The sequence below is a fragment of the Centruroides sculpturatus genome, unplaced genomic scaffold, assembly GCF_000671375.1.
Source record: "Centruroides sculpturatus isolate CEXI.00-Female unplaced genomic scaffold, Cexi_2.0 scaffold85, whole genome shotgun sequence".
Classification (NCBI taxonomy): Eukaryota; Metazoa; Arthropoda; class Arachnida; order Scorpiones; family Buthidae; genus Centruroides; species Centruroides sculpturatus.
In genome coordinates this window covers 175,710-194,944 of record NW_019384798.1, presented here as the reverse complement: position 1 = coordinate 194,944, position 19,235 = coordinate 175,710, and the positions used below count along the sequence as shown (strand labels likewise).

The following is a 19,235-nucleotide window of genomic DNA, read 5'->3' as shown; positions in this document are numbered from 1 at the left end:
AACCACCTGCCTGGTATTCTTCTATTAATTTAGAACTCTTAAAATGTTACTGTAATTTAAAAAAAATTCAAAAGCACTTTCAATGTTGTTAGCATATGTAATTAAAATGTATTGTTTTCTCTTAATCTGTTAAAATCACCTATTGTATACCACAGAAACTAGAGCTAATAAAAATTTTTCTTTGTCATATTCAATTTTCTCACCCAAAATTAGTAAGATTTCACTCATAAAATAAAGGAAACATTCAAAAACGTTTTTTTGTTGTCCAGTGTTATCACATATGTATGCCATGAGATCCACAGGATAAGGAGACCAAATTAACAAAAGACATTATTTTATAGCTTCAACTCAACCTTCTTGAGAGTTAAACATTTAAAATAAACAATTTAGTATCATTAGAAGCCTTGACAGAAAAATTAAGTTTGTAGAATTATTATTATTGACATGGGAATTACAGTAGACCCCCCTATAACACTGTTGATAATTCCATGTTGTACAAGTCACTTAGATTTTACAAATACGTGTGCCAGGCTGTGAATGGCTCACATATTTGTAAAATCTAAGTCACTCGTACAACATAAAATTCATATAACACAGAATTATCAACAGTATTATAGGGGGATCTACGGTATGTTGCTTTGTATAACTTTTTGCTTTCAATCAATAGATTATTCAATACAACTCAATAACCACATTTACTCATAATTATTGTTCTATTTTTATTATTATTGAAAAAATTTGTGGCCTTTATTTATTCAATTTAAATATATTTAAAACTATTAGGTGGAGCCCAAACTTTGTTAGTGACTTGGGCTACTCAAATGTACAATCTGCCATTGGCAATGGTTTAGTTACCAAACGGGAGATTCACAATTACTTTCTAAATTGTTCATTTCCAACAATTCTGATACTAGAACTATTTCGTATTTGCCACAGATAAGGAGTGGCTCCAAATTCATGTAAGACAAGTGATCTTAGAGAGAGATCTAAATAAACTTAATATAACTGTCAAAAATTCTTTTATTGACATATTGAGGTATTATTATTTCTATTAGGGTTTTAAGATTGGTGAAAACAACACATCATGACTGGAACAGAACATTACCTTTATCAGATTTAATTTCTTAATAATATATTGATACTAATTTTAGGATATTTGAGTAAACATGTAATGAAGTTTACGATCTTTCGTTAAAAGTTTCAATCATGTGTTTAGATGTTTCATATATTTAGTTCTTGTCTTTAACCATTGTCAAATAGTAAAACTTGGCCAACAGAAATAAGCATGGAAAGAGCAATTTCCATGCTTCTTTCTCTCTTAACAATGTATAATCTCAACTAATTTAAATCACATTATGTGTAAGTAAGATTCATTTATCGACAACAAAGCTGTAATACAGGATTTTCTGAAAAGAATATTACCATTTTAAATTATTGTAACTATGTTAACTGTTAGCCGAGAATATCATAATATACAGTACGATACATGGTCTGTCCCAAAATTAATTGGTATTTTTGCATTGCTAGATATCTTAGCAGCATATCTAGACCTGTTTCAAGTTGATCACTTAAGTCAAACATGCACAATCTCTGTCGCAAAAGAGAGTGTTTCACATCACAATGTTTGAAATGGAGAAAAATCTCAAACAATGTGTGTTTTGTGTAAATCTCAAGAAATCTGCAACCAAGACATTTGCAGATTTAACCAAAGCTTATGGAGATGCCACCTTATTGAGAAACATGGTGTTTAGATGGCACAAAGATTTAGGGTAAAGACAATGCTTACTGTTTTTTTTTTATAACCATAGAATTGTACACAAAGAATTTTTACTTTCAGGATAGACAGTTAATCAGGCCTTCTACAAAGATGTCTTGGAATGACTTCAAAAATAAGTCAAGCAAGTCCTCAAAGACATTGCAGAAGATTGGGTGCTGCACCACGATAATGCACCTGCTCACACAGTGCTATCAATTTGAGTGTTTGTCCAAGAAAAAATCCCCACATGCCCACAATCTCCCTACAGTTTGGACTTAGTTCCATGCAACTTCTACCTATTCCCTAAGATAAAATCTAAGTTGAAAGATCATCATTTCGGAATAATGGAAAACATCAAAAAAGTTGAACCGACAAACTAAACAAACAGCCTTACAGAAAATGGCCAAATCCTGCTATGAAAAGTGGAAAAAACTTTGGAACCACTGTGTGACCTCACAAGGGTCATACTTTGAAGGAGATCATTTGTAGTTTGATGTAACTGTTGTATATTTTGAAATAAAAAATCAGTACACTTACTTTTGAGGCAGACCTCATACATTAAAACATTGCAAAACTATCAAATTTTCATATTTGTCCATTACAATTTCTCAATGCATGCACTTTGTGTCACATGGCATACATCTAACCAATGCACAAATTCTTCCTACAGTCACTATGGCATATCTGTTGTCACTTCTCCCACAGCAATCATAATTCTACATACAACTCTTGCAGATTACTCACATTGAACAATGACTAGTAATTCTGACTTTGCAAATTGCAGAACACAAAACACTTTCTGTTAAGGAATCATCATTTTTGCCTATGATGATTCGCAGAGGTAGGAGACAATAAGATGTTCAAATGCAGATGGGAGATGAAACTCAGACAGTTACTCTTATCAAGTAGTCTGTCACATATTTCATGGATAATAATTAACATAATTACAGTAATTTAAAGTGGTAGCATTTATTTCAGAAGACCCTGTATTTAGATATTAAATTAATCTGAACAATTACTAACTGTAACTTAGTAATTAATCTTATAAATATCAATAAAAAATATGTATAAAGAAATATTGGTTTGTCTGCTATATTAAAGTGTTATGCTTATAGTAAGTAATATTATTGTGTGTTCTATCTTTTTATTTAAAATTTGTTTTAAAATCTACAAAATCCAAGGTTATTTTTGATTTATACAAAAATAAAAATAAGAAAAATAAATATTAAATAGTATTAAATATTAGTAGAGACGATATTAAATTTGAAATATCTTATTCACTGAATTGCCATTTAGAAATTAATGAAAAGTTTTTGAAATAATTACCATATAAAATTCTCAAAATCACAAATCACTTGTACTCTTAAACTGTCAGTAGAGAAAACACTTTTGTTATTAGAGCCAAGTTTGATTTTCACAAATGTCTTTGAAAATTATTATAATAATAAGATATTTCACCACACAACAAATGTGCCTTTAATGGCATTATCTGAAAAAATAAATTAAACCAAGAACAAAAATATTTATATTCATTAAGACCAATTCACTTATATTTACAGCAAAACCATTTCTAAATGTTAAAAGCTAAACATATTATTGATAAATTGACTGTTCCTAATTACAGGAATCGTGTTCGCATGAAAGCAAATTTCATGCTTACATTCGATCCTTCAATATTTATGATACAATCAGAATAAAGAATGTGTATTGTATTGATTTATTTTGTTATTAGAGTTTTATATACTAGAGGTAGATTATGATAAAGATTATTCACTTCTTAACTCTTGCATAGTTTGGATATAGAATCTTTCATAATGCAACATTGAAAATATTGTTAACTTTTGTAATATTTTGAAATTCAATTTCAGTCTATCAAATCTAAAGTAATATTTCTCATTTGAATTATTTCAAATAATGAATTAAAATAATCCATTTGTTCTCTGAATTAAAATGCTTGACAATCTCAAAAATATATTCTAATATATTTAGACTATAAAGAAAATATATTAATTTTGTTAAAACAGCAATCAGAATTAGAACATTTTACACATAAATCAAATAAAACATTAAACAATTCCAAAATATGTTTCTTTTTTTAAGATCGAAAAATAATTATATTCAATGAGATTATTATATAAAACAATTTATTTATGAATTAATACACTGTAATAATTCAGTTAATGATTCACACTTAATACCATAAACTAATTCACATAACACTCAAGCAGTTTTAGCCCTCATGGCAGCTCTCTTGCTAGTCACTGCCTGGAAACCTGATTTGATGCTAGCAACAGAACAACGAGATCCACAAGTCTCACACTGAAGGAAGAACAATCTCGTGTCTTTCTGGAGGATTGTTTCAGGAGAACGACAGGTGTGACACGTAACATATTCCTCTGCAACAAGAATTTTTAAAGAAATATTGTAAATTTAAAACTCATATTTTGATCAGATTTTTCAATTTAGGAAACAAACATTTCTACTTACTTATATACCTTCTCAAAACATTTTCAATTTGTTTCTGCTGAAAACGACCTTTGATGATTAACTGATTATTTGCATCTACTGAACCACTACAAAATTTTGAATTTTAAATTATCAATCATTTAATTCTATATACATTGCTATACTTTATTTTATATAATTCCATACCTGGTACCCAATTCTGCTAATAAAAATGCTTGTAAATGTTTTGGTTGCCTATGTAATCTGAAAATATTAAACATAACTTTATGCTTCATTTGATCATAGATGGCATATACAATTTTTCATAAGATTAAATATCCATTACGAACGTTTTACAGATTTCTAAGAAATTAGCAAAAGACGTTTTCTTTGTGCCTATTCTCAATACTTGTGGAGGTCTCATAACAAATCTTTTCTTTTCTCCAGCCACCATATCTGGATTTTTCTCTCTCATGATATTAAATACTCTCTGAAGCAGCTACAAAGTAAAAAATATATTTATATAAATTTAAGAAATTATATATTATTAATAAATAAATCCATTTCTTGAACTAAATTTATTTTTCTTACTTCATCATAAGTATAATCTCTGTCACTTCCACCCCATGTTACAGAGTTAATTGAACTAGGTGGTTTAATTTCATCTCCTTCTGTATAAAAGCAATTTAATATCATTAAATAAATAAACAAAAACAATATTACAAAACATATCATTCTATCTAAAATAATTTCAATAAAATAATAGCAAGCATTTCAACAATACTTTCGAAAAAATTTTTTCCATCAAAAAGAATTCCTTCTAGCCTGTTCCTAATTTTGAATTATTTTATGAAACTAACTTCTGTGCAAAAATACCAGATTGTACAGTTTTTCATTAAGAACTTAGGATAAAACTTTAAATTGTCACAGGTACTTTTAATTTTTATTCAGTTGTCAAGGTAATTTACATATCTGTTCTGTAGCATTTGGCAAACCATCATGGAAGGATTTACACGATTACCTTTAATGAGATCATATTACATCCTTGATTATTCCAACAAGCCACAACTTCTGATGACCTTAAAATGAATATCATTCATGTTATTGGTGAGATACAGCCTGACTTACATGCCAGTCATCAAACATTGGGTTAATTGTATTCACTCTGTCAAATGCAATCATAGGGCCATTTAAATGATATTGTTTTTCATATGTAATACCACTAAATATACTATAAAACAAAACAATTAGCACCATATCTTTTACAGTCTTCATTTTCTTTCAATTCAAAGTTCTATCACTCTTACTGGAAAATTCTGTAGATTTAATCTCAAGGCATGATATTAAAAGCTTTTGTTAGAAATTATGGAATGGTTCCACCAAAGAAACATTTAAATAATGTATTTTTCTGGTATTTATATCAACTTCTTCATTCTGAGGCTTAAGGAATGATTTCATACAATTTTAAGAAACATTTAACTATGGCAATTCTAGTTTGGTAAATCCATTAATTATCTGAAAAAATAATTGAAACTATGGATAAATAACTTAATGACATTTAAAAATAATATCTCTGTGAGAGTTCTCAATGAACTGAAAACAACTATTTTGAAATCATGGAAGTTCAAAATGTACAGGATGTCATTCTACTGATTACTAAATAACAGTTAAAACTTGTTAAGCATATTCACTGGTATATGACAATACTGAAATGTTGAAATCAGAGCTCTAACAAATTAGGTCATTGCAAATGATGACACAGTGCAATAATAAAACTAGCACCTGTAGAACGATATACCAGATGATCATACTTAAATACCTCTATTCAATCCTGTCAAAAAAAAAAATGTTTAGCAGTATGATCTATACATATTTATTTATTTGGCTATAATATTGGTAAATGTAAAATAAGAATTGATAGTAGTCAATCAGATTATTTCCTATGATTTTATACATGTAACTTTATGTAACATAATAAAGATTAGTAACCAAATATTCATGTTATATTAACATTATATCAACTAACCTAAGGTATAAACCAAACAATCTGCTGGATTTTTCAGGTTATAATATGACTAAGTTTAACAATTGTAAATTTATTAGTGATGGGAGATACCAAAATTTCTCCTGATTCTGATTGCACTGAAAATTCCAGATTATGATACCTTTAAATACTTTCTAAACTTTATTTTATTTTAGAAAAATTAATGATTTACATTATAAGCATGATACATACATTAATTAGCCCATAAAAAAAAACTGGTGAAACCAAGTTGAAAAAGTAGAGCTTAGATAAAACATCTAAAAGGAAACTTTTGAAACTTGTGGCAAAAGAATTTGACAGTAAGACTCAGTGAATAAAGTGTACATTACATAGACTATAACCACAGGAAATTTTAGATGAAGTAATGTCGCCATGATAATAAATCAGAAAAATAAGCATCTCACAGAAAAAGGTTTTGAGCTTTATTTTGTGCCTTAAATGTGCTTTTCTGATACTGCTCAAAAATGTTCCAACATTCAGCCAAATTAATGTATATGCAACAAGTTCTAGGCACAAAGTAAAGTGCAAATAAAAAAAAAATCTTTCAGACTGTTTTGGCTTATGCCTAGTATGTTAACCAAAATTATTATAAAATAATAAGATAAACAGAATAAAATACTTTACAGATTTACAAAGCTCAAAAGAATTTAGGTACTAATAAATAACATTTTCACGTACCAAAAGTTGTTTCGCCATCATCATCATCTTCCTGAGGTTCTGTTTCAAGTTCATCAATATTAATTTTCTTCTTCTTCTTCTTTTTCTTTTTTGGAAGATTAAAATCCAAATCATCATCTGTTCCTGCAAGATCCTCTCCTTCTCGTTCTTCTTCGCCAAACTGCATCATTTCTTCCTTAGATTCTGTTTCCTAAAGAATTTAATTTAAAGTTAACTGGAATAATAAAACTGTTAAGAGAATATTCCATTTTTCTCTATTGCTACCATAAGAACAATATAAAAAATTTAATAGTATGTTACTTTAAAGCTTAAAACAATATTTTATTTAATATATAAATATTTATAGGTATATATTTACTTTAATAACACTTACAGGAAGTGCAGTTTCCAATTCTTCTAAACTAAATGGCTTCTTTTTCTTCTTTTTCTTTTTCATTCCAGAAAAATCATCTAAATCATGAGTTGTATCTATAAGAATTAAACATATGAAAGAATACATGCACAAAAAAATTTACAGATTAAGTACTGAGAGAGACATTTTTACAATATATAATAATTCTTGAATTATTTTTAACAAATAAAGCTGTACACAGATTTAACTGTCAATTGAAGCTAAAAACATTATAAAATTAAACTTAGAAATCAAAAAATGATTAGAAGAAAAGCAAACAAGTGCTGACATCTAAAACCACTACACAATTACTTTGATTTTTTGTCGTGTTTTATATTTTGCCCTGAATAGTGTATGAAAATAATTCGGTTTTTGACAGATTGATATTCTCTTAGATGTTATCAAATTCTAAATTTCACAACAATTGAAACATAAGTAAGTCTAAATATTCTAAATAAAATGATAAAATAAAATTCTAAAAAAAATTTTACTGATCAGAGTATTCCTGTAACCTAATTTATATATTGTAGATAACAATTAAAGGACCACTGGATTATTATAAATGTTTCCTAATAGTGCTATTAATTAAGTAATTAAACTAAATAATTTTGCTTAAAATAAAACAGTTATGTCGCAGTTTTGTAATAATAATAATATTCTGGAAAAAAAATTGATCTAGAATGAGACAAACACAATGTCTGCTTAGCATACAGATATATTACTAATTACACTATCCAGATCTCTGTTCTTCCAGACATTTATTACTTTAGATTATATTTGAGATCATTCACTGTGCTGACTGGGAACATCTACTGAGTGCTATGAAGGACATTTAAAGCCCTTTATAGCACTCAACCAACTTTCAAGCTTTCATCATGACTTTGTTATAGCCTGTTAACATAATTCTGAAGATTAGGTCCTTTGATTGTTCAAATATGGTTTGTTTACTTGCTCACTTTTGTTCAGTTACAGCGATATTAATTGGCTGATTAAATTACATACTTTGGCTTAAAGACAGGTTGTTAAGATGTCATCTTGTATTAATAATAATTATATTAATTTTAAAATTACATTTAATAATCTAGAACAAGATTCCAGATTAACTGCTTACTGCCAAGCTGAATTAAATGGTTTAATCTCTTAATTAATGATACTATTATAGCCCATTAGTAAAATCTGGTAGTTAAGGTTCTTTGTTTGACTACAGTTTAGGTCTGTATATTCTTGATAAGCAGACAATCCCAATAAAGCTATATTTCATCAAGATCAAGTTCCCTACCACTCAAATGCTGGATGTTGTTGAAGATTATTTGAACTTTTCTATTTATGAATAGTTTCTAATATACATAAATTGTTTGCATTGATTTATGATAGAAAATTTTTATATACTTTCAAAAAGGTGATAATGAAAAGATACAAAAAAGAACAAGTAAAACTGTATTTGGGACAAGATTATGTCTCAGAGACTCACTACTAAGCGGAATCACTTTGACGCTCAAGGCGGGTCTCGTTCTCATTCTCCAATCTTCTTTGGTATAGCTGCTTTTGGGCAAGATTGTTCAAACTTCGCCAGCCATGACCATGAGATCATCTACAATGCATTTTCGATGAAATTAACCTATCCAATTTTGAAATTTCTCTCCATTGTGTGTCACACAGCCCATTAAATTTTTGTCAATGCGTAATAAAAACTTCCCGTTTTTGAAAAATAATCATGGCTATTGTTTTGTCCAAAATTATTTTTTTACTTTGCACAAACAATATACAGTTTAACCTGATTATAACATCATCCGATGTAATGACAACCCTAATATAATGTCAAATTTTTATCAGTCCCATGATTTTACTATACTAGATAATGTTAAAAAACCTACTTGTAACGACATAAAACGTTGTTTTAATGTCATATTTGAAGCACTCCCAAATTTACAAAATTAGATTACAAATTTTATTTAACAAAGAAAATACTACATTTTCAGTCCTAGGGTCAGAGTCCACTTCCTAGAATGAGTGTGGGTGTACTCTCACTACCTGACTTTGGTTTGCCTGTTTGTAGAGACAGTCGCCATTTTGTATTTTATTTTGACTCAGTTCTTGGTCCCAAGTTCCTACAAGTCTGTTTTTTTTTATGCACACATGATTTGGGCACCTAATACTCTGTGCCAAACAGGGCTGTGGAGTCGTGTAAAAATCTACCGACTCCGACTTTTCCTTACCATCCGACTCCGACTCCAGCTAAAACACCTAAACTCCACGACTCCGACTCCACAGCCCTGCCAGGGCTGTGAAGTCGCGTAAAAATCTACCGACTCCAACTCCGACTTTTCCTTACCATCTGACTCCGACTAAAACACTAAAACTCCATGACTCCGACTCCACAGCTCTGGTGCCAAATTGCAACTACTGACATGTACTTCTTCATACCTCTAAGATGGTAACAAAGCAGGCAGTACAATTTTATAAACAAGACATAGACTTGTCAAAAATGACAAAAAATATATACCATATCACTTTGAATATAAGCTGTCCTCAAATTTAAGCCACAATAGGAGGAGTTTAAAATTGAAAAAAATAAAAATAATTTTATTTATATAATTTGCGTCAATTGCAGAGTATCTTCCTTTTTTATGCCCTGAGAATGATTTTCTCTTTTTTACACTAAAATAACTTTTCCTTCATGGCTCTCCAACGACACATGCTCTTTTCTTCAACTGTAAATCTTATATCAGCTGCACAATTTCCAATTTCTTTGGCACACAATATAACTTTTCTTCTGAATTCAGCATCATATATAAACAGTTTTTCCATTATTAGTGAGTGTGAGTAATAAAAAAAATTTAAAACTCTATTCTACACAGCTGCTATCAAACAGCAACTGAAACAGCAAAATAAAACAGTGCAAGTGTGAAACCAATGAATAAACAGCTATCAATGATTGTAATACTATGTGCATATATGGAGTTTAAAGCAGACTCAATTGTGGGAGATCAGTGGGAGATCAGCAGAAATACGAAGTAAAAATATTCGTTTTGAATTTAAGCCACACCCTAATTTTACGTCTTAAAAATTAGAATAAAAAGTGCAGCTTAAACTCAAAATAATAAGGCAATAAATAAATTATATACATACAGTATCATTAAGTTCCAAACCTGTGTAACATTACACCAGTATGGACTCAAAACATGTTTAATACAGTATATAAAAAATGAGCTCTACCATAATAGCATTTGAGATGTTATAATATATATGCTGTAAATGCTGAACAGTTACACAAAAATACATACAGTACAATCTTGGTAATTTAGCCATTTGCTACTTTGACAGTTCAGTAATCTGACACTAGACTCTTGTGTAGTATTGGCACTGTTGTCAAGTTGTAGACAAGCTTTCGATTAGTTCAAACTCCAGTTTCACTAAATTTGAATACCTTTCTACTAAATGTGGCATGAAATCAAGCCCAAGCTTGGGCACTATATAAAAGATTGTTCAGCTTGTCCTCTTGGGCTGCTTAAAAAAGGTATAGTATCTTATAACAATATTGCATTAGTAGTCCAACTTGTGCTTTATTGCATTGTTAACAGATGACTCCATGCTGTCAAATTTGTGTATCTGCTCAACTGTTTCATTATGTGAATTTTATTCACATTTAATCACTTAATTCATCAAATTGTGTAAACTTCCAATGATATGGCCATCTCCATAATCTTATACCGTTTTGGTACAATATAAGTCAGATTAAAGATTAAGCAATAAATCAACTAAAACCATAAAAGATATATGTATTAGCTTACTCACATTTTCATGAATTCAAAGTTGAAGATAGAAAAGTAAATAACAAATTAATTCTACAGGATAAAAAAAATCAATGATAACCACCCACAATACAAGTTATCGTTTAAGATGTTAAATTTCTTTAACATCTTAAAAAATAAATAAATAAATAAAATAAATTTCTTTAGTTATACTTCTGTTCAAACATAATAAATAAACTTCCATTTAATAAGTAAAATTAAATTTACCATCTTCTTTTTCTTCTCTGTTTTCTTTCTCATAATCATCTTTATTTTCTAATCCATTTTCTGCCTGAACATCTCCATCAACATTAACTGAACTACCATCTTCTAATGCACTCAAATCAAATGGGGTTTTCTTCTTCTTCTTCTTTTTCTTCATAGAAGGATCAAATATCTAAAAAATAATACAAAACTTATTAGATATTAAGTAATCCATATAAAATATGCAGTAATTTTAATAATTATTTAATACTGATTTAGAAACTATTTTGAAGCTGCTAGGATAATTTAGGTATTCAAAAATGTTTTAGTTAGCTTTAAGATGCAGTTCCTACTATACATAAAACCACTGGCATAAAACTATTGGGTTGGCCAATAAGTCCATGCATTTTTTTAGGTAAAAAATAAAACACAATTTTTTTTAATAGAAATTTTATTCAATAATATATTCACTGCTTTTATCAAGTACCTTTTGCCATCTTTCGCAAATCTTCATAATTCTTCATTCAAAAAACTTTTTTTTTTTTGGAAAAAAACTGTTCCAAGTGCCATTTTACATCGTCATCAGAAATGAAATATTATTCATTTGAAGAATTTTGAAGGGAGCGAAACAAGTGGTAATCAAAAGAGGTAAGATCAGGTGAATATGGAGGATGAGGTCCTGGTCAAGCTCCAATAATTTTTGCTGGGTTTGCAATGACACATGTGGCTGTGTGTTATCATGATGGAAGATGATGTTCTTCCAATTCACAAATTCTGGATGCTTCACCTGAATTGCTGTGTTTAATTTGTCCAGCTCGTCACAGTATACGTCAGAATTGACTGTTTTGTTTTATGGAAGCAGTTCATAAAATAAAACATCCTTCCAATCCCACCAAATTGAAAGCATGACTTTGTTTGGATGAAGTCTAACTTTTAAAGTGGTTTGCAGCAGTTTGCCATACTTCCTCATGATCTTTTGTGATTGATGTTGATGTAAACAATCCATTTTTCATCCTGTCACCATTTGCTTCAGAAATGGGTTACATCCCTCACATTTTTTTTAGAGAATTGCAGATGGAAATGTGAATGATGTGACTGGCTTCACTAAGTTTGTGGGGAACCCAAACATCAAGCTTGCTGATATATAAAAGTGAATACAGATGATTTTCCATACAGTAATACCCCGACTTACACGACTTTCAAATCTCGTCAATTCGTCTTTTGTTTGAGCGCCATGCAACTCTCGGTTACTCACTCATCCCACACTATTGTTTGGCTTACATGTTCGAACGTGTCGCGTGGAATTGACATATAGCTACAATTTATTTTCTGTTATTTATTTCTGTGTTTGTTATATCTATGGAGACTCGAGAAACTCTACTATGTCATCCAAATGAAGAAGAACTGATTCTTCCATCTCCCCAAAGAGGCATCCCTCATTTTATATGTTGTGTCATGTCTGTATGATGTGAGTGTAAGTTTAATGGTGTGTTATTTGAGTCTGCTAGAGTTACTGCTTTATATAATTGTGATGTTTCCTGTAGAAAAACTCTCGCAGTGACTGTATTTGTTTGTAGTGAAGGTTAACTATGTCAATCAGGCCACATCCGCCATCTTTACTTGGAAGGGTTAATCTTTCTATAGCAGATTTAGGATGATGTTGTTTATTCTTAGTAAGCGTTGTTCTTGTTTTCCTTTGGAGTTGCTCGAGATCTGTGTGAGTCCAATGTATAACTCCAAAAGAGTATGTGAGTACTGGGATGACATATGTGTTTATTGCTTTAACTGTGTGTTTTGCATTTAGCTGTGTTCTGAGAATGGCATTTAACCTACTTTGGTATTCTTTAATTAATCTTTGCTTTATTTGTGTATGTTCTGTTAGTTTGGCCTGTTGGAATCCTAAATACTTGTAGAACTCGCCCTCTTCCATGGATTCAATAACGTCTCCATTTCCAAGTGCAAAATCTTCTTTCTTCAGGATTCCTTTTTCTATGTGAAGTTTTTTGCATTTGTCTAAGCCAAACTCCATTTGTATGTCCTTAGTGTATGAATGTGTGATTTGTAGGAGTTGATGAAGTTGTTTTTGTGTGGATGCATAAAGTTTTATGTCGTCCATGTACATGAGATGTGACAGTGTAAACTGTGTTGTTTTTTCATGTCTGATATTGTAGCCATAATGCGTGTTGTTTAACATGTTGGATAATGGATTCAGGGCTAGGCAGAACCAGAGAGGACTCAAGGAATCTCCTTGAAAAATTCCTCGCCTAATGAATATTTCGTTTGTTTGTATGGAAGTGTTACTAACCCTGAGATGTAGTGTTGTTCTCCAGTGCTGCATAGTGTTTTCGAAGAATGCAATGAATGATGGATGTATTTTGTACATGTGTAGAATATGTAGCAGCCAACTGTGTGGAACACTGTCGAATGCTTTTCTGTAGTCTATATATGCCATGTGTATGTTTCTGTGTTGTTTGTGTGCTTGCCGTAGAATGACTGAATCTATGAGTAACTGTTCTTTGCATCCCCTGTGATTTCTACGGCAACCTTTTTGTTGTTCTGTAAGAATGTCGTGTTCTTCAACATGTTTGTATATTTTGTTTGTGATACAGGATGTCAATAATTTGTAGAGTGTTGGAAGACATGTAATTGGTCTGTATTGTGTGGGGTCTGTGGTTTTGTTGTTTTTAGGTTTCATGTAGGTGATGCCCTGAGTAAGAAATTTTGGCATGTCTTGTGGATTGATGATGATGTGTGTTAGATGTTTAGCTAGTTCCTGGTGCAGTGATGTAAACTTTTTGTACCAGAAATTGTGAATGTTGTCTACACCAGGTGTCTTCCAGTTGTGTGTTCTGTTAACAGCGTAGCGAATGTCGTGTATGTTTATTTCAGCACAGGGCATAGTTGGTATGTTGTGCAAGTTTCTGTTCTCCTCCTCGATCCAGCCTGCATCAGCATTGTGTGTAACAGCATTGGACCAAAGAGAAGACCAATAAGTTGTGAGTTCTTCTTCTGTTGGTGTGCCACTGTGCTGTGTATCAGTGTTTGTTTTGGTACTGATTTGTCTGTAGAAAAGTTTTTCATTGTTTGTGAATAATTTATTTTGTTGTTTTCGTAGTGTACATGTTTTGTATCGTTTGAGTCTACGTGCTTTGGCTGCGAGTTTTTGTTTTAGTGTATCGATGTATTCTGTAATGTGTGTGTTGTGATGTTCATGTTTTGTGTGTGTTTTGATTTTCTTGAAAATGTTTTTGAGTTGTTTCTTTAATTTGGGTGTTATGTTGTTTTTAGTGTATTGTGTCAGCCTGCCTAATTGCTGTCTAATGTCATTTATTTGTGTTTCTATTCTTCTCTGCCAGGCAGGCTTGTGATAGAATTGTGTTTTGTGTGTGTCTGTCTGTGAGTGTATTTTCAGTCCATGGTGTGTTACTACTGTGACTGCCCCAGCATAAACTAATGTATGAATGTCTGAGAGTGTAGAAATTGAATGAATGTAGTTTGGTAGTAAGTGAGTGTTTACATAATTTAGTGTTTTCCCTACTACCTTTGATGTGTTGATTTTCGGTATTCGTGGTCTTTGTGTGGGATCTGTGCCTGTATATTTAGTGAGTGTTTCCTGAAGTATAAGTGAGAGCATATTAACTAATTCTATGTCTATGTTATCAGTGATGGATGAGGAAGTGTCTGTAGTATCATTAATGATAGTTGTTATATGTGTACTATTATCAATGCTTGTTGCTGGATTATCTTGCCAGGTTATGTGATCTTCATTAATGTTACATGTTTCTGTCTGTTGATGTATTTGATCAGCAACCTGTTGTTTGATAAGTTCAAGTGTTGTTTGTGGATAAGGTTGTTGTGTATAATTGTTCTTTTTTGATCAACAACCCTTTGTTCGGTGACAGTGACGTGAGGTGAGGATATTGTTGTGTGAATCTATGGTGTAGTTGTTGTCTGTATGCTGTCATGTTTGTTTCGAGTTTTGTGATTGCGTAGTAAGTACGGATGATAAACTTGTTCATTTCTATTGTCCATTTCATCCGTTGGCGTGGTTTTCCAGCCTTTGTGGTCTGTGGATTCATTGTCACAGAGACACCAAGGCTAGTTTGATTCCTCACATCTGTTGAGGGCTTGGGCCAGCACTGCTTTCTTCACCGGTAATCAAGGGAGACTGCAGCCTATTTTTCGGACGTGAGCCTCTGCCTAACCCACGAACGCGACAGGTCGAAAAACCCTCAGGAATTTTTTGGGCGGAGATCCGACCGGATATGTCGGTCCCAGTCCTTCATTACTTCGCCGTCTTATTTGGTCCTGGCCGAACTGATAATGGGCTTGATAAAAAGAGGCTCTCTTAATGCCCACAAAGCAGAGAGTTAAAATGATATTTGAGTAAGATTTGTTTACTTCATTATTNTTGCATATTGGTAAATAAATATGTTAGTTTTCTTTCTTTTTTGAGTATTCTGTATACTGTATTGAACAAAATGGTTATGTGGCTTGCTCTCATCATTCTCTGTTATCCACCATGGAAAAAGTTTGGTGACCCCTGCTCCAGATCTTTATCATTAATTAATAATACTCTATTAAATATAGGAAATGAATTTACTGATATATTAACTGAAAACTTTTTAGCATTTCTTATTAGTCCAAAAATTAGTCTTTCATTACATATAAATAGGAAACTAACTTTATTCTTAGAAGAAACAACTTTAGATGTCTTTAATAAATTTAAATTTATACTTAAATTTAATTTTTATCATACATAGATTTGGCAATTCACAAAATTAATTATATAAAAATTATCAAATCACATACAGGATGTTTTTTACATCATAAAACAAACAAAATCTAGAAAAAAAAAGTTGCATTTCAGCTAGCTAATTACCAAAATAAAAGCCGATTATCAAAATAAAATATTGATCTTATATATATTTACTTAATAAGATGATTTACTGTTAAAAGAAATCAAAAACAAAAGCAATATTCATCATTTTAATTTATTAGAAATGATCTGGTATATTTTTCAATAACTTTATTACATCATTTTCAAGTAATATAGAATTATATCAATCTTTTATGGATAAGATTGTAAAAAATTAATTATACTTATAAAATAGCCCTCTGAAAATAATAAATTATAATTTTATGACTATGTAAAATAGATTTTTGTTTAGAAATTAAACATTTTTTTTAAGTATTTTTGAGATATTTGTCATCAGAAAATTGCCTTTTCAAAAATCTAAACTAACATAACACATCTTTTCATCTTTTGAATTATATTTAACATAGAAAGTATGGAATAAATACTAAAATTTACAAGATTAATAGATAGACTTAAAAAAAACTGAAGTTTAGCAAATAAAATTAGCTTCTTCAATACTTATATTCAAAACAAAGCTCTTCTTTTTTTTATATGGCACAAAATATATAATTAATAATTGTTGTATAAATAGTGTGCCATAAAACGGAAAAAAATATACACAAGTTTTCTTCCCAGCACTTTAAATTTGAAATAAGTGTTTTATACAATATGTAAAAATGAGGGCATACCAAGACAAATTATTGTACAGATGACTAGCAAATGGTAAGATGGCCTTACTGAGAGTTTGGGACTACAGAGTATATGGGAAAAAAGGGTCTGGGGCCTACTCTGAAAACATTTTGAAATATAACATAATACTATTAAATAACTATGTAAAGAATGGTATGCAAATATTCAGAATTTAAATGTTACGAACTGATCATTTATATTTTTTTGATCAGTATATAAACAAAATTTTTTAATACAGAACAACGAACAGATGTGGCTAGATCATCCCAAGCCCCTTCAAACTACAATCCTATGTATAGAGTAAAAATATTTTTCAAAATATTTGTTATACACATTTTTATATGATATATATAAAATTTTAAATAATTGTGTTTAATCAGTAAAAAGTTGTATATGAAGCATATAATGCCACAATGTTGTAAATGCCAAAATAAAAAACTTCAGGATAAACACTTCTAGTAAACGAATTCCTTCAGGAATTCATTTCAATTTTACAATAAAATGGTAAACTCACCAAGTTATAAATTCTCCAGAATAACAAAATGCTGCAAACATAAGTCGTAACGTTCTAAGTGCCAAAAGTCACATGACTTGCACTCTGACACTTAAAACTTTATGGCTTGCACATAAATTCAACTTCAAAATACACAACTTACAGCACTGCTATTGCCACAATATTTTTTGCAGCAGAAAACTTTGCATTTAGAATTCATTTTGTCAATAAAACCTATTTAGAAAAAAATGGCATTTACATCATGGCACTGCACGCTTCGTATGTATAATTATTGTATATTTGCACAAATTAATCTTAAAAATAAAAATATAGAAACATCTTATTCATCCTGTTTCGATATGCAACAAGTTAAAATGACATTTCTATAATAATAATAATAATAATCTATTAATCTGTTTATATAATGTTCACTGATCCCATCTTGTAATATATTTACCTGATTTAAATTCTTTCAAAGTCGATGCTATTAGTATATATATTTAATTAAGTATGTGTTTTATATAAAATTAGTGTATTTTATTAAGAAATTAAATATATTATGCTTAATAATTATCATATTTGTTCAGTGTGTAATATGCAATTCATGCAGCCATATGGAGAAGTAAAACTTCTTACAAATTTTTTGATAATCCTCAATCTGAGATTAAAATCTCAATATCAGACAAACGAAATATAAATTAAATTAATTTATATTAAGTTAAATCCAATTAATATTTCATTATATCCAATTTATTCATTTTACTTCACTAAGCCTTTTCTTACATTCCCAATTGAAGGTAATGAAAAAAAACCAAAAACAAAACATTTTAAAACTCACCGCTTCGTCCTCTGCCATTTTTAAAAATGTACTTTTATAAATTAACTTTCGATTTTTATGTAAAAGCTCAAACTAAAATTCTGTACAGATCCGTAATTAATACTTTTCCATCACAAATAACTCCAGACGATGATTGCATCAGACATTCTCCTGAATTGAAAGAAAGTGCACCCTAACGAGTAACGATTAAAAAAATTTCACCAATAATTATATTTCTTAAAATAATTAATAAATAATATCTAATTATTAATTAAATATTCGTTGTGTAAATTAATATATTATAAATAAGTATAATTGCTTTAAGATTTAAATATGGGCATTTTAAAAGCTTACCTATACTGGTAAGCATACTGTTGAGAATCTGAGAAATTCAGATGTTTGGTGTTCTTTATTATTATTTCGTATTCTTTATTTAATTTGTGCATAAAAATAAATAGTTTTGCTTCAATATTTTTGCACTGCTTGTTTTTTTCATAACAAACATATTTGCACCCCTCTATATATCACTTGATATAACTTTCCTATCAAATTTTCACGTAGATTACAATTTGACTGACTAAAAATAGTATGAATTTTTAATATTCATAAATTAGATCGTAAATTACTAGGTTTAATAAATAAAAAATTATATATAAAGAACAAATTCTTTTAAAAAGGAAGATATTGTAAGCATGTTTGAATAGACTTGTTTTTTCCTAACACTTTCCACTCTATGGACACCAACACGGTCTTTTTTAGCAAGCCCATTATGAGTTCGGCCATCACAAAGGAACAGCGGAGTTTTTTTATATTAAATTCTTTCTGCCCTGTGGGCACTTAGAGAACGTCTTTTTAGCAAGCCCATTATAGGATCGGCCAGGCGCACAATGAGGCGACCGGGAGAGGGACGGGACCCGATATATCCGGATGAACCACCCCCGAAAAATTCCTTGGATTTATTAACTCATCCAACTACGATCTTGTGTCCCCAGAGCGGTAGGATGCCACCTTAACTGCTGCCACTCAACCTTCGCTTGGTGTACTTTTTCAATATAGATACGTTAGGCT

At 30.3% G+C, this 19,235-nt stretch overlaps 1 protein-coding gene across 1 annotated transcript; it reads right to left on the bottom strand.

Annotated features, from left to right (window-relative positions):
• Positions 1-3,932: 3,932 nt before the first annotated feature.
• Positions 3,933-18,350, bottom strand: LOC111629477 (eukaryotic translation initiation factor 2 subunit 2-like). The gene is made up of 9 exons (XM_023373392.1): positions 18,189-18,350; positions 11,334-11,502; positions 7,297-7,391; positions 6,924-7,113; positions 4,793-4,872; positions 4,552-4,700; positions 4,409-4,465; positions 4,244-4,329; positions 3,933-4,152 (listed from the first exon to the last, which is right to left on the bottom strand). Exons 1-9 carry the CDS (start codon positions 18,204-18,206, stop codon positions 3,977-3,979), a joined length of 1,020 nt encoding a protein of 339 aa, XP_023229160.1. The 5' UTR covers positions 18,207-18,350; the 3' UTR covers positions 3,933-3,976.
• Positions 18,351-19,235: the final 885 nt, after the last annotated feature.

What these genes read in the sequence shown, in the direction of transcription:
- LOC111629477 (XM_023373392.1), bottom strand. An exon ending in CAGAGAAGAAAAAGAAGATG is followed by an intron (nt 7,392 to 11,333) that starts GTAAATTTAATT and finishes TAATTCTTATAG; the next exon opens with ATACAACTCATGATTTAGAT. An exon ending in AATTGGAAACTGCACTTCCT is followed by an intron (nt 7,114 to 7,296) that starts GTAAGTGTTATT and finishes TAAATTCTTTAG; the next exon opens with GAAACAGAATCTAAGGAAGA.